The 15,673-nt window shown below is 44.9% G+C and overlaps 1 protein-coding gene across 1 annotated transcript in view; it reads right to left on the bottom strand.

Annotated features, from left to right (window-relative positions):
* Window positions 1-15,673, bottom strand: part of LOC143767547 (ephrin type-B receptor 5-like) — a 111,960-nt gene that overhangs the window by 23,158 nt on the left and 73,129 nt on the right. Inside the window, exons 7-10 of the mRNA XM_077255956.1 lie at window positions 10,973-11,132; window positions 5,442-5,559; window positions 4,442-4,497; window positions 125-244 (exon numbers count right to left, since the gene is read on the bottom strand). Of these exons, the coding sequence (XP_077112071.1) occupies window positions 125-244; window positions 4,442-4,497; window positions 5,442-5,559; window positions 10,973-11,132 (454 nt within the window). The remainder of the gene's footprint in view (window positions 1-124; window positions 245-4,441; window positions 4,498-5,441; window positions 5,560-10,972; window positions 11,133-15,673) is intronic.

Here is a 15,673-nt window from a genome sequence, read left to right on the forward strand (position 1 = left end):
CTAGCACAACTATCAAATATATCGAATATCTGCCCTTTACTGAATCTCCCGGGAGTCTTGGTTCTTACACGCGGAGTCTCCTCTTTGCTGCACACACTCCTGCTATCCTCCCACGTAACATTACCTGTGCCAACCACCTCTTCAATCTTCACATAGGACACATCGATCTCTCGAGCGAATTCCCGCACGGCCTCCGCAGGGTCCTCGTATGTGGATGGATCGATGTAATATTTCACCCCTATGCCTGAGATAAACAGAGGTGCTTTGTGTCAGAACAGGATACATAACCTCTGTCCGGCACATTATAGTTTCTTAGCAAAATTATTTAGTTTTAATGGTTCTGTCCCTCAACAGCTGCGTTCTCACTTCTGCTTCAGAGCTGAAATCTCCCAGCGTTTCCTGCTTGTACTGAGTTTGCACAAATGTTTCTCCTACACTTTGCATTTAGGATAGTGTAACTTTTGTATCAGGCGCCATCACTAGGGCTGCGGCAGTCTGCAAGCTTACTGAACTCCGTCAGTGAGGCCTCATGCAGACAGCAGAATTATGCATGCAGCTCTGGAGTAGTATTAAGGAAAATAAGGAAAGTATTATTGAAATTTGCAATGGGAATCATGTCTGACCCCTGTTCTGGCAGCTTAACATGAGCACAAATAGAAGTTTCACCATGAGCCCCAATATTACATACAGTTCATTCTTTGTATGTATGTATATATATAATATACACACTCCGAGTCCTTTCAAATGCCACCAGGAGGCGCTCTACGCTTATACAAATGTTTCTCACAAAATTAGGCCGGCGTCACACTGGCGAGTTTTACGGACGTATGAGCGCAGAAAATACACCCGTAAAATACGCATAACACACGGCCCAATGATTCCCTATGTCCCAGCTCCTATCAGCCGTATATTACGGTTCAGTATTATACGGTCTTGTACGGCCGTACAAAATCGCAGCATGCTGCGTTTGTCAGCGTATTGCGCAAATAAATCGCCAATGAAAGTCTATGGGGGCGAGAAAAATACGGATTACACACGGACCAGCAGTGTGACTTGCCAGAAATACGCAGTGGTGTTAGTGAAAAGCCGGTAATTCAATTGCCGGCTTTTCATTTCTCCTTCCCAAACCCGACAGGATATGAGACATGATTACATACAGTAAACCATCTCATATCCCTTTTTTTTTTGCATATTCCACACTACTAATGTTAGTAGTGTGTATGTGCAAAATTTGGGAGCTGGAGCTTGTAAAATAAAGGGTTACATCATGGAAAAAACTGGCGTGGGCTCCCGCGCAATTTTCTCCGCCAGAGTGGTAAAGCCAGTGACTGACGGCAGATATTAATAGCCAGGAGAGGGTCCATGGTTATTGGCCCCCCCGTGGCTACAAACATCTGCCCCCAGCCACCCCAGAAAAGGCACATCTGGAAGATGCGCCTATTCTGGCACTTGGCCACTCTCTTCCCACTCCCCTGTAGCGGTGGGCTATGGGGTAATGAAGGGTTAATGTCACCTTGCTATTGTAAGGGGACATTAAGCCAGGTTAATAATGGAGAGGCGTCAATTATGTCACCTATCCATTATTAATCAAATAGTACGAAATAGTTAATAAAACACACACACATTACTACAAAGTCCTTTAATGAAATAAAGACACAAGTTGTTGTAATATTTTATTAGACTCTTAATCCACCTGAAGACCATCGTCCTGAAACAAAGTTAAAAAAACAAACAACAATATTCCATACCTTCCGTCGTTATGTCCCACGAAGTAAATCCATCTGAAGGGGTTAAATCATTTTACAGCCAGGAGCTGTGCTAAAGCACTCGCTCCTGCCTGTAAAACCCCGGGTACTGAATGGATAGCTGGGTGACCTGTAGTTACCTTGAGTTGCGGTGAGGCGCCCTCTGCTGGATGTCCTCATGAACTGGAGCCTTGGAAAAGTTCCCACGCTCGAGTTCATATGAGAACATCCAGCAGAGGGCGCCTCACCGTGACTCAAGGTAACTACAGGTCACCCTGCTTCCCATTCATTCCCCGGGTTTTTACAGGCAGGAGCGGCTGCATTAGCAGGCTTCTGCTTGTAAAATTAGTTAACCCTTTTAGATGGATTTACAACGTGGGACAGAACAACGGAAGGTATGGAATATTGTTGTTTGTTTTTTTGAAACTTTGTTTCAGGTGACAAGGGTCTTCAGGTGGATTAAGAGTCTAATAAAATATTACAACAACATGTGTCTTTATTTCATTAAAGGACTTTGTAATTATGTGTGTGTTTTATTAACTATTTCTAACAATTGGATTAATAATGGATATGTGTCATAATTGACGCCTCTCCATTATTAATCTGGCTTACAATAGCAAGGTGGCATTAACCCCATATCCCACCGCTACAGGGAGTGGGAAGAGAGTGGCCAAGTGCCAGAATAGGTGCATCTTCCAGATGCGCCTTTTCTGGGGTGGCTGGGGGCAGATGTTTGTAGCCTGGGGGGGCCAATAACCATGGACCCTCTCCTGGCTATTAATATCTGCCCTCAGTCACTGGCTTTACCACTCTGGCGGAGAAAATTGCGCGGGAGCCCATGAAATTTTTTTCCGCGATTTAACCCTTTATTTTACAAGCTACAGCGCCCAAATTTTGCACATACACACTACTAACATTAGTAGTGTGGAACATGCAAAAAAAAAGGGATATGAGATGGTTTACTGTATGTAATCATGTCTCATATCATGTCGGGTTTGTGAAGGAGAAATGTAAAGCCGGCAATTGAATTACCGGCTTTTCACATATCTCGGGCTGAATTAAATATAAATACAGAATATATATATATATGTGTCTCAATGACATATCTCTCTATATATATATACTTTATATATGTTTTACCGAACATTTGAGCACATAAATCCATTAGATGTCGGTTTTACAAGCCTGCGAGAAAATATCGCAGTACGGATGCCATACGGATTACATACGGAGGATGCCATGCGCAAAATACACTGACACACCCTGCCTACGGATGACATACGGATCACTATTTTGGGGACTTTTCTGCGTATTACGGTCGTAAAAAACGGACCATATTGTCTTACGCTGAGTGTGACGCCGGACTTAGAATGAGAGACACCTGACCCAACAATGCAGACGAGCTGATGGCTGATATCAAAGCAACCTGGGCTTCCATAACCCCTCAGCAGTGCCACAGGCTGATCACCTCCATGCCACGATGCATTGATGCAGTAATTGATGCAAAAGGAACCCTGACCAAGTATTGAGGGCATTTACTGAACATTTTGAATATTAAAATCATTTTTCAAGCTGGGGTTATAAAGTATTCTAATTTACTGAGATAATGGCTTTTGGGTTTTCATTGGCTGTAAGCCATAATCATCAACATTAACAGAAATAAACACGTGAAATAGATCACTCAGTGTGTAATGACTCTATATAATATACGGGTTTGACTTTTTGTATTGAAGAACTGAAATAAATCAACTTTTCGGTAATATCCTAATTTAGTGAGAAGCTCTTGTCTAGATTTTATCAATTTTTATGGCTTTACTGCATTATAATACATTTTAAAAATAGAAATCTGCTCCTTTCTCCTCCAAGACAGATTGAAGTAGGAGAGATGACACTTGGTACTTTTGTACTTTTAGGCTGTGTGCACACGTTCCGTTTTTTTCGCATTTTTTTTAGCTATAAAAACGTGATAAAAACGCTTAAAAAATGCATACATATGCATCCCATCATTTATAATGCATTCCGCAATTTTGGTGCATATGTTGCGTTTTTTTTTCCGGTAAAAAAACGCAGCATGTTCATTAATTTGGCGGATTTCCCACTATATTATTAGATTGGGAACCTCCGGAAAAATCGGCAAAAAAAATCTCCCAAAAAACGCGCGAAAAACGCATGCGGATTTCTTGCAGAAAATGTCCGGTTTTGTTCACAGCCTTAAAATTCTATGGAGGAAGAGGGAGGAGCTAGAAGAACACACAGAGATTCTGCTGCAAGTTCTTATGAAAAGATACGATTCTCCATAGAACTTTATGAGCACCAACTGTCATCTTCTAGATCAATAATGGGAAAATATTAAGACAGATATTACCCATGAACTGAGAATTGGGAAACTGAATAATGAGTCCAGGAGGAGAAAGAAGCTGATTTTTCTGATAAAAAATGTTATAATTTTTTTTTAAGGTGTGCTATTAACTTATGGTGAAAAAAAAAAAAAGAAAAACGACGGTTACACTTTAAATTGGCAATAAATCAGTAAACATTGATGGAATCTTTTGTGCAGAGAGGGAAAATGTTTGTCTCGTGAGCTCCCTCTAGTGGCAGCAGCAGGTAAATGCAATGGAAGGAATTTACCATGTCAGTTTTGCTGTGTGCCCACTTATATCCCAGCCACGATGTGGCGCCTCGGAGGCTGCACTCACCTCTGGACGTGATATAGTGCTGCAGTCGGTCGGTGTACGGCGTCTCTCGTCTTTTACTATAATTACACGATAGGAGAAAGTCAAGTCGATACATTTAGAAATGAGAAACCAGTAATATTCCTGCACCGTAGCAGCTCCTGCAGAAAAGTATTCACACCCCTGCACTTCTTGATGCTTAGTTTGCTCTGATTTTTTTCGCCAAATGTGGAAAAAGGGGAAATCATATGGTCTTTAATTCTTGGCCTCACAGCTTGATGAAGCCCTTTAAGATATTGATACTTTTGTTCTGCTTATTAAAAGTCTTCATGAACACATTCCGAATACTCCCTATGGAACGAGAACCCTCGCAGACATGTACCACTAGTTGAGGACCTAAACTCTAGACCACCAGGGACTCTTACCATTTACTTCTTCATTAGTTTCTCTCAAACTACTCCCAAAGATATGCGTTGCCTAACAAAAGTCACGATGAACACATTAGGGGGACTCCGTACAGACATAACCCCTGGACATATGGACCAAAGTTTAACAATTAAGACTCTAGACCACCAGGGATTTCGCCATCACCCCCATACCAATATCCTTAGTTAATGATCATACACGATACTGCTTGCATAGAGCCAGTATGAACAAAGTACAAGGACCCTCGGAAACATGCACCACAAGTTGGGAACTTAAACTCTAGACCACCAGGGACTCTGCCATTAAACTCCTTCACTAATGTCCCCCCAAGGTTATAATCCTACAGTTTACTGAAAATTAAAACTGCAGCATGAACACATTATCAGTACCCCCTACAGACAGACCCAGGGGGACACATACAACATACTCTAGACCACCAGGGCTTTGTTTATATCAACTTGTAATCTGTGGTTCCATGTTCTATATAACTGGTCCTGCTGCTGGGGGCATGGAGGACTGGAGGTCGTGGCGGGTTTTGAAGACTTTCCTTGTGTATTTCCATGATTGATAAATAAAGATCCAAGAGTAATGAAATAACCTTTTATAGAGAAGTATAAGGACCAGGAGGATGGAGAGGCCAATGAAGGCCAAAGCCCCGAGGCAGGAGCCGACGATGAGCGGCAGCTTGTCCTGGGATAGCTCCGACCTCTCCCCGCCTAGAAGAAAGAAGCAGCCATTATAGGTGATAATATTATCTGGTGTATTATACCCATATATCGTACGCAGTGGTCCGCACCCAATACACAAGTCTTATTAGATCCTTATTATCACCGCCACATACTGCAAACATGAATGGGATCACACCACTGCCTAGCAATGTTTATTCGGTGTCGTGCTCTCATGACAACACTTCCTGTCAGTGTGATTTGGACATTGAGAATCATATCGAACTACAAAAATCTACTATTATTCCTGTGGTGGAGCAAGAAAATGGAAGAATAGATGAGAGCGGTGGATATGAGTCCTTATAACGACACTGAGATATCCCCCGCAAACACTACTTACTGCAACTATGAATAATAAACCCTACAGGGGGTAAAGGATGGGGCCGCTAATGCTAATTCAGGGGTGTAACAAGCAACAATGTGGCCCTGCAACAAAATGTGGAATACGGGGCTTTTTGCTATTTCGACTATTTTGTCATCTGTTTTCAAACCAATCTAATAGTTAAAGGGAATTACACCCATCATTCTATGCAAATTTCATGATTCATCTTTATAATGACCAAACACACAGTTTAAAATGTCCTGCATAGAGTTAAAGGATAAAAAATATAGCAACTTACAGTCACCACTAGGGGGAGCTTCCTGTATACAGAGATACATGATACGATTCTGTCTGCAGTCACCACTAGGGGGAGCTCCCTGTATACAGAGATACATGATAAGATCCTGCCTGCAGCCACCACTAGGGGGAGCTCCCTGTATACAGAGATACATGATAAGATCCTGTCTGCAGCCACCACTAGGGGGAGCTCCCTGTATACAGAGATACATGATAAGATCCTGTCTGCAGCCACCACTAGGGGGAGCTCCCTGTATACAGAGATACATGATAAGATCCTGTCTGCAGCCACCACTAGGGGGAGCTCCCTGTATACAGAGATACATGATAAGATCCTGTCTGCAGCCACCACTAGGGGGAGCTCCCTGTATACAGAGATACATGATAAGATCCTGTCTGCAGTCACCACTAGGGGGAGCTCCCTGTATACAGAGATACATGATAAGATCGTGTCTGCAGTCACCACTAGGGGGAGCTCCCTGTATACAGAGATACATGATAAGATCCTGTCTGCAGTCACCACTAGGGGGAGCTCTCTGTATACAGAGATACATGATAAGATTCTGTCTGCAGTCACCACTAGGGGGAGCTCTCTGTATACAGAGATACATGATAAGATCCTGTCTGCTGCCACTAGGGGGAGCTCCCTGTATACAGAGATATATAAGATTCTGTCTGCAGCCATCACTAGGGGGAGCGCCCTGTATACAGAGATACATGATAAGATTCTGTCTGCTGCCACTAGGGGGAGCTCCCTGTATACAGAGATTCAAGATAAGATCCTGTCTGCAGTCAACACTAGGGGGAGCTCCCTGTATACAGAGATACATGATGAGATCCTGTCTGCAGTCACCACTAAGGGGGAGCTCCCTGTATACAGAGATACATGATGAGATCCTGTCTGCAGTCACCACTAGGGGGAGCTCCCTGTATACAGAGATACATGATAAGATCCTGTCTGCAGCCACCACTAGGGGGAGCTCCCTGTATAGAGAGATACATGATGAGATCGTGTCTGCAGCCACCACTAGGGGGAGCTCCCTGTATACAGAGATACATGATAAGATCCTGTCTGCAGCCACCACTAAGGGGAGCTCCCTGTATACAGAGATACATGATGAGATCCTGTCTGCAGCCACCACTAGGGGGAGCTCCCAGTATACAGAGATACATGATAAAATCCTGTCTGCAGCCACCACTAGGGGGAGCTCCCAGTATACAGAGATACATGATAAAATCCTGTCTGCAGCCACCACTAGGGGGAGCTCCCTGTATACAGAGATACATGATAAGATCCTGTCTGCAGTCACCACTAGGGGGAGCTCCCTGTATACAGAGATTCAAGATAAGATCCTGTCTGCAGTCAACACTAGGGGGAGCTCCCTGTATACAGAGATACATGATAAGATCCTGTCTGCAGCCACCACTAGGGGGAGCTCCCTGTATACAGAGATACATGATAAGATCCTGTCTGCAGCCACCACTAGGGGGAGCTCCCTGTATACAGAGATACATGATAAGATCCTGTCTGCAGCCACCACTAGGGGGAGCTCCCTGTATACAGAGATACATGATAAGATCCTGCCTGCAGCCACCACTAGGGGGAGCTCCCTGTATAGAGAGATACATGATGAGATCATGTCTGCAGCCACCACTAGGGGGAGCTCCCTGTATACAGAGATACATGATAAGATCCTGTCTGCAGCCACCACTAGGGGGAGCTCCCTGTACACAGAGTTACATGATAAGATCCTGTTTGCTGCCATCACTAGTGGGAGCTCCCTGTATACAGAGATACATGATAAGATCCTGTCTGCAGCCACCACTAGGGGGAGCTCCCTGTATACAGAGATACATGATAAGATCCAGTTTGCAGCCACCACTAGGGGGAGCTCCCTGTATACAGAGATACATGATAAGATCCTGTCTGCAGCCACCACTAGGGGGAGCTACCTGTATACAGAGATACATGATAAGATTCTGTCTGCAGCCACCACTAGGGGGAGCTCCCTGTATACAGAGATACATGATAAGATACTGTCTGCAGCCACCACTAGGGGGAGCTCCCTGTATACAGGGATACATGATAAGATTCTGTCTGCAGCCACCACTAGGGGGAGCTCCCTGTATACATAGATACATGATAAGATTCTGTCTGCAGTCACCACTAGGGGGAGCTCCCTGTATACAGAGATACATGATAAGATTCTGTCTGCAGTCACCACTAGGGGAGATCCCTGTATACAGAGATACATGATAAGATTCTGTCTGCAGCCACCACTAGGGGGAGCTCCCTGTATACAGAGATACATGATAAGATCCTATTTGCAGCCACTACTAGGGGGAGCTCCCTGTATACAGAGATACATGATAAGATTCTGTCTGCTGCCACCACTAGGGGGAGCTCCCTGTATACAGAGATACATGATAAGATCCTGTCTGCAGCCACCACTAGGGGGAGCTCCCTGTATAAAGAGATACATGATACGATTCTGTCTGCATTCTCCACTAGGGGGACCTACTTGAATACAGAGATACATGATGAAATTCTGTCTGCAGCCACCACTAGGGGGAGCTCCCTGTATACAGAGATACATGATAAGATCCTGTCTGCAGCCACCACTAGGGGGAGCTCTCTGTAAACAGAAACACATGATAAGATCCTGTCTGCAGTCACCACTAGGAGGAGCTCCCTGTAAACAGAGATACATAAGATCCTGTCTGCAGTCACCACTAGGGGGAGCTCCCTGTATACAGAGATGCATGATAAGATTCTGTCTGCAGCCATCACTAGGGGGAGCTCCCTGTATACAGAGATACATGATAAGATCCTGTCTGCAGTCACCACTAGGGGGAGCTCCCTGTATACAGAGATGCATGATAAGATTCTGTCTGCAGCCATCACTAGGGGGAGCTCCCTGTATACAGAGATACATGATAAGATCCTGTCTGCAGTCACCACTAGGGGAGCTCCCTGTATACAGAGGTACATGATAAGATCCTGTCTGCAGCCACCACCAGGGGGAGCTCCCTGTGTACAGAGATACATGATAAGATCCTGTCTGCAGTCACCACTAGGGGAGCTCCCTGTATACAGAGGTACATGATAAGATCCTGTCTGCAGCCACCACCAGGGGGAGCTCCCTGTATACAGAGATACATGATAAGATCCTGCCTGCAGCCTCCACTAGGGGGAGCTCCCTCTATACAGAGATACATGATAAGATCCTGTCTGCAGCCACCACTAGGGGGAGCTCCCTCTATACAGAGATACACGATAAGATCCTGTCTGCAGTCACCACTAGGGGGAGCTCCCTGTATACAGAGATACATGATAAGATCCTGTCTGCAGCCATCACTAGGGGGAGCTCCCTCTATACAGAGATACATGATAAGATCCTGTCTGCAGCCACCACTAGGAGGAGCTCCCTGTATACAGAGATACATGATAAGATCCTGTCTGCAGCCACCACTAGGGGGAGCTCCCTGTATACAGAGATACATGATAAGATTCTGTCTGCAGCCACCACTAGGGGGAGCTCCCTGTATACAGAGAAACATGATAAGATCTTGTCTGCAGTCACCACTAGGGGGAGCTCCCTGTATACAGAGAAACATGATAAGATCCTGTCTGCAGTCACCACTAGGGGGAGCTCCCTGTATACAGAGATACATGATAAGATTCTGTCTGCAGCCACCACTAGGGGGATCTCACTGTATACAGAGATACATGATAAGATTCTATCTGCAGACACCACTAGGGGGAGCTCCCTGTATACAGAGATACATGATAAGATTCTATCTGCAGTCACCACTAGGGGGAGCTCCCTGTATACAGAGATACATGATAAGATCCTGCCTGCAGCCACCACTAGGGGAGCTCCCTGTATACAGAGGTACATGATAAGATCCTGTCTGCAGCCACCACTAGGGGGAGCTCCCTGTATACAGAGATACATGATAAGATCCTGTCTGCAGACACCACTAGGGGGAGCTCCCTGTATACAGAGATACATGATAAGATCCTGTCTGCAGTCACCACTAGGGGGAGCTCCCTGTATACAGAGATACATGATAAGATCCTGTCTGCAGACACCACTAGGGGGAGCTCCCTGTATACAGAGATACATGATAAGATCCTGTCTGCAGACACCACTAGGGGGAGCTCCCTGTATACAGAGATACATGATAAGATCCTGTCTGCAGACACCACTAGGGGGAGCATGCTGCGTACAGTATGGAGTGTACTCCCCCTAGTGGTGGTGTTGAAAACACTTGATATTTATCATTTACCTCTGTGCAGGAGATTGGCTGCTCTTTATCAGGAATACAAGGATTTGACCTTAATGAAGATATAGTAAGAAACTAATCAGGACTGAATGTTGAAGCTAAAAATGACATGATGAGGATGAAAGGTGGAGGTTCCCTGTACGGTCGCCTGCAGCGCTTGTCCCACGACCTGGCCCAGCTTTCCACATGCCAGAAATGCTAAGAAGCTGTCACAACAATTCTCTTTGAGTGCAGCCTCATATACATAATATATGGCATCTGCAGCCGCGCGTTCCTGCTCCATCGTGTATAATTCACCCAGATGTGATGCACGTTAGGTTCGCATTATCGGAGCTGACATGTGTAGTGCTGCGCTCCGCTCCCAGCCGGGGACTCTGCGCTCCGCGCCGTGGATCGCTTTTCACTAATTGCTCTGCATGTCTTTGTGTATCAATGACTTTCCCTGTGCACTGCATTATTCAGTGGAGTATGGATTACGGGGGCCGCGCTGCTCACCTCCCAGCAGGGTCTGGAAGTACATGTTCCCGCTGTAGGCTCCATAGCCTCGCTCCGTCCTGGCTCTCACCTGGAAGGAATAAATCGCCCCCGGGTTGAGTCCACCAACTGTTGCCGTGTTCGTTTCGCTGATCAGAGACAGAGATTCGCCCTCATCAGCCTGAGGACAGAAGACACAAGACACATGGTACAAGGTGTTTTATCATGGAGTCGGAATTCTGTGCGATCCGCAACTTCTCGGAACGCGTTGCACTCGTCCATTGTATTCCCGGTCACTACAAATCCTTAAAGGATCATTTCCCTGATCGACGGTCACCGGAGCTCTGTACAGCCCAGCTCTGCTGACAATCAGTGACCGGAAGAGAAAAATATAATCCGCCTTAATTAATTTATATCATAAAAGCTGGATATTTAGTAGCAAAACGCAGGATAGCCACGGTCATGGCAGAATCACGGCTCCCACTGTCAGCTTTGGCGCTAGTCGTTCGGTTCTGATATTTTACGATTTGATCATGGTGATCACAGTACCCTACAGATCACAATGTGACCCCATTCACTCGCAGGGGCTCATGGCGCCGTTTCGCCCCAGCCTAAAACTAACAAGCCAGACAAGTGCGGACAAGGATGAAATCAGAAGTGCGGATTTTCAGCTGCATTTTTGCACCAATTACATTTTGGTTAATTTAGAGTTTTTAATTATTTTTTTTTTGTATCAAACTTGTGGAAATATAGAGAAAATAAAATGAAAAAATATAAACAATATATAAATGTAGCAATGGACGAATACATTCAACCTCTACAATTGGACTTGTGGAGTGCCTCAATGGTTGTGTTCTGCTAGTGGAATATGGACAATCTGCGGGGGCCGCAAAAAAGGGCCGGAAAATACAACATTCAATAAAGTTGTAAGAAAAAGGATAAAAGGAAAAATGTAAAAAAAGAGGAAAACAATGAAAATGAAGATGAAAAAAATAATCGTCGGCTCACTGATTCCTACTTTGTATGTAGAGCAGCAGCACAGGAAACCTCTAGTGATGAGTGGAGGCGCCGCTACTGCTTTGCCCAGGGTGTTCGGGTATGCACTGAGTTTCGCGGGTGCTTGAGGGACATGTTCGAGTCCCGGCGGACGCATGTTTCGCAGCTGTTAGACAGCATGTTTGTCAGGCAATCCCCGCATGTTTTTTAGGCATGAAACACACAGTCACGGGGGTTCTAACATGTCACTTGTGTATACCCCAGCACCCTGGGCAAACTCCAGTAACGAGCACATGCACCCATCACTAATAATCGCCTAATTACAATCACTGATAAACACCCTACATCTTGTTCTGTAGCTATTTTTGCGGAATTTTGCAGCAGTTTTGCTACTTTTTGCAACCCGTGAGAATTTTTTTTTGCACTAAAAATTTGCAAAAATGTTTAAAGGCAGCAAGTAAAGACCGCCTTTTACTTTGCTCAAAATAAATGAGCCACATGAGCCATTTTGAAGAATTTGGCATAAAAAAAAGCAACAAATTCCACAAGTCCGAAAAGAAAAAAGTGCCCCCCCCCCTCTGCCACACACACACACACACACGATGAATCAGGGTTTACGGGACTATGGAGCCAACCTGGAGTCACTAAATATAATGTAGCGAGACTGAAAAGCATTCAGCCTCAGTTTACGTTATCAGCATCGATTGTTAAAATAATTTATAATATCATGTTTGAAGATTTTAAAGGCTCAAATACTGAATAATCGAGAGGCTTCCTGAACAGTCTGAATTGAAAACTCTAAAATTGCAATTAATTGATTTCCTTTTAAACTTGTCAAGAAATGCCAAGTTAAATTATAATTATTTCTGCTGCCACTAGGGGGAGCTCACTGCAATCATTTCTCATGGTGTATAATTCACAATCCAATGAGCTCCCCCTAGTGGTGACTACAGGCAGACGGAATTTTATACTGTGAGAAGGGAAACCCCAGAACTCTAAAGAATCTAAATAATTTAGTGAGTTATCAGACAATTGAACAGTAGGGAGTGGACGCGTTCCCCATTCTCTACCCTAAGATTTCTGTAAACATCCTGCATTTGCGCCTTTGCGCTGCCTCTTGCCTGCAGGGATCCTGACCGGGCAGCACAGATCTCTAGTTTTCGGTCCCCGATTATTGGAAGCGTTGCTTTGCATTTGTGATCTAGATTGAAATGAAATTGTGCATGTAATTAGCCATTAACGATTCTTCTAATGTGGACTGTGGCCAATATGTGCCCTCCATAAACTCCCAGAAATATGTTTCTGCCAGCAGTGACGTGGAGTATAGAAAATGTTTACCATCATGCTACAGAAGCAGCATGACAACACAAGACAAGTCACGTGTATCCAATGTCAGGTTAAGGCTATGTTCACACGGTGCGGTTTTTGCTGCGGATCCGCAGCGGATTTGCAGCTGCGGATCCGCAGCAGTTTTCCATGTAGGTTACAGTACAATGTTACCCTATGGAAAACAAAACCCGCTGTGCCGACGATCCTTTTTTTCGCAGGCAAATCCGAGCGGATTTGCCTGCAGAAAAAAAGAAGTACCATGTCAATTCTTTCTGCGGATTCCGCTGCGGGTTTCCAACAGCACCAATAGGAAACTGCAGTTGGAAACCCGCAGTGGAATCCGCAGTAGAAAAAGGACACAAATCCGCAGGAAAAAGCACCGCGGTTTTGCACTGCGGATTTTCCCAAAAAAGGACCTGAAAAATCCGCAGCGAAAAAAGGATCGTGTGAACAAGCCCTTAGAATATTGAACACATGGTGGTTTGTAATCTAGGAACTTGCAATATCTTATTTTGGCCTGTAGGTTTCACTCTTGCTCATGTTAAAGGCACATGCCATAGAAAAGTAAGATTTTTGAACTTTATCTGCAGTATTAAATGTTCTAGAACCTTCAATTACACGATCTCTGCAGCTGAAAGCTTTGCAGTGAGCTGCATCTATTTGTATTAGACATTCTATCATTTTGTTACTTTACTTTCTTTATACATGTTTGCTTGTCATTCCATCGCTAGCCACATGGTGTGCTGCAGAGTTCTATGGAATTCTTGAAGAAAGGAGCTTACTCTATATGTGTGATACGACAATGAACAGCACCACCTAGTGGACACAACAATAGTAATTGACATTGACAATTTCTGGTCTACAAACTGCCCTGGATGCAGCCAGCAGGAAGGCGCTGTTGGGCCACCTGATGCAGCAGTCTGTGGTCTCTTCCAGGTGGCTGCATTTTGATGCCCTTCAGAGTGGGAATTGGCCAATCTCCAAGTTGGCTGTCAGATGATGTATTCCTGTACTAATGGTGGTTCTGGTAATTTCTGTACTGTTTTTTGTTCTTGTGATACATTTCTCTGCTGATAGTGGTTCTGGTGCTGTAATCTGTACTGACAGTGGTTCTGGTGCTGTAATCTGTACTGACAGTAGTTCTGGTGATGTTTTTCTGTGCTGGTAGTTGTTATGGTACTATATTCCAATACTGATGCTGGTTCTGGTGATGTATTCCTGTACTGATGGTGGTTCTGGTGCTGTAATCCGTATTGTACTGGTGATGTATTTCTGTGCAGATAGTTGTTCTGGTACTGTAATCCGTACTGTACTGGTAATGTATTTCTGTGCTGATAGTTGTTATCGTACTATATTCCAATACTGATGCTGGTTCTGGTGCTGTATTACTGTACTGATGGTGGTTCTGGTGCTGTAATCATGTTTATGGTTCAGTTATGTTTATGTTCTGATGGTGGTTCTGGTGTTACATTTCTGTACTGTCGGTGGTTGTGATGTATTCTTGTAAAGCTGGTGGTTCTTGTGATTTCTGTACTGTTGGGGGTTCTGACAATGTTTTTTGTACTGATGGCAGTTGTGATGCTGCATTTCTGCACTCTTTGTGATGTATTCAAATACTGTTAGTGGTTCTGGTGATGTATTCATATACTGTTAGTGGTTCTGGTGATGTATTTGCAGCGCCCCAGAGTCCTGGTCGTTGCAGTACTGTGGCTCCGCCACTATGGGGAGCTATGGTGCGTCCGATGGCACTGAAGGAGTTCATCTGACCAGGTATCACAGACACCAATACATTTCACAGCCGGGCCTCCGGGGGGAGCTAAGGGTGCTATTCATTAGGCCACTCCCCACCATAGTGGGTAAACTGGGGGTCAGGCAGGAAGTTAGATCAGAAAGCTGACTGGATTGGACGAAGCAACACCTAGTGGCAGAGGGTGTTGTGGAGGAAGAGACAGTAGGGTCTCTGTCAGGGGTGGGATCCTGACAGAGGCTTGGCATTGAAAAGAACGTAACGGGTCCGCGCCAGCTCCGGGAAGCGGCGGGACCCAAGAAAGGACTAGAAGCGAGATAGATTGTGCTGAGTGAGAAACGAGATCAAGCAATAGGAGAATTCCAGTAGGGGTCGTGCTGTAAGACCGGAGCAACACCCTACTGAGGCGCACTACCGGTGGCCGGAACGCCGAGGGAGTATTATAACATTCAGCTTCAAGCAATACTCTAAACAGCGGCAGGACAGTCAGTTTAAGGCGGGCTGTCTAACACATATCACCTATGAAGTCTTGGGAGGCAATTGCGGGAGAGGGGCGTCTCTAGGGTCCCGGAAGAACTCCAGGCCTATCCGACAAACGGGTGCCGTTCTAACTGTAACATCAGGAAGGGACGGAAGATTAGAAGAACATC

Source organism: Ranitomeya variabilis, chromosome 4, assembly GCF_051348905.1.
Source record: "Ranitomeya variabilis isolate aRanVar5 chromosome 4, aRanVar5.hap1, whole genome shotgun sequence".
Classification (NCBI taxonomy): Eukaryota; Metazoa; Chordata; class Amphibia; order Anura; family Dendrobatidae; genus Ranitomeya; species Ranitomeya variabilis.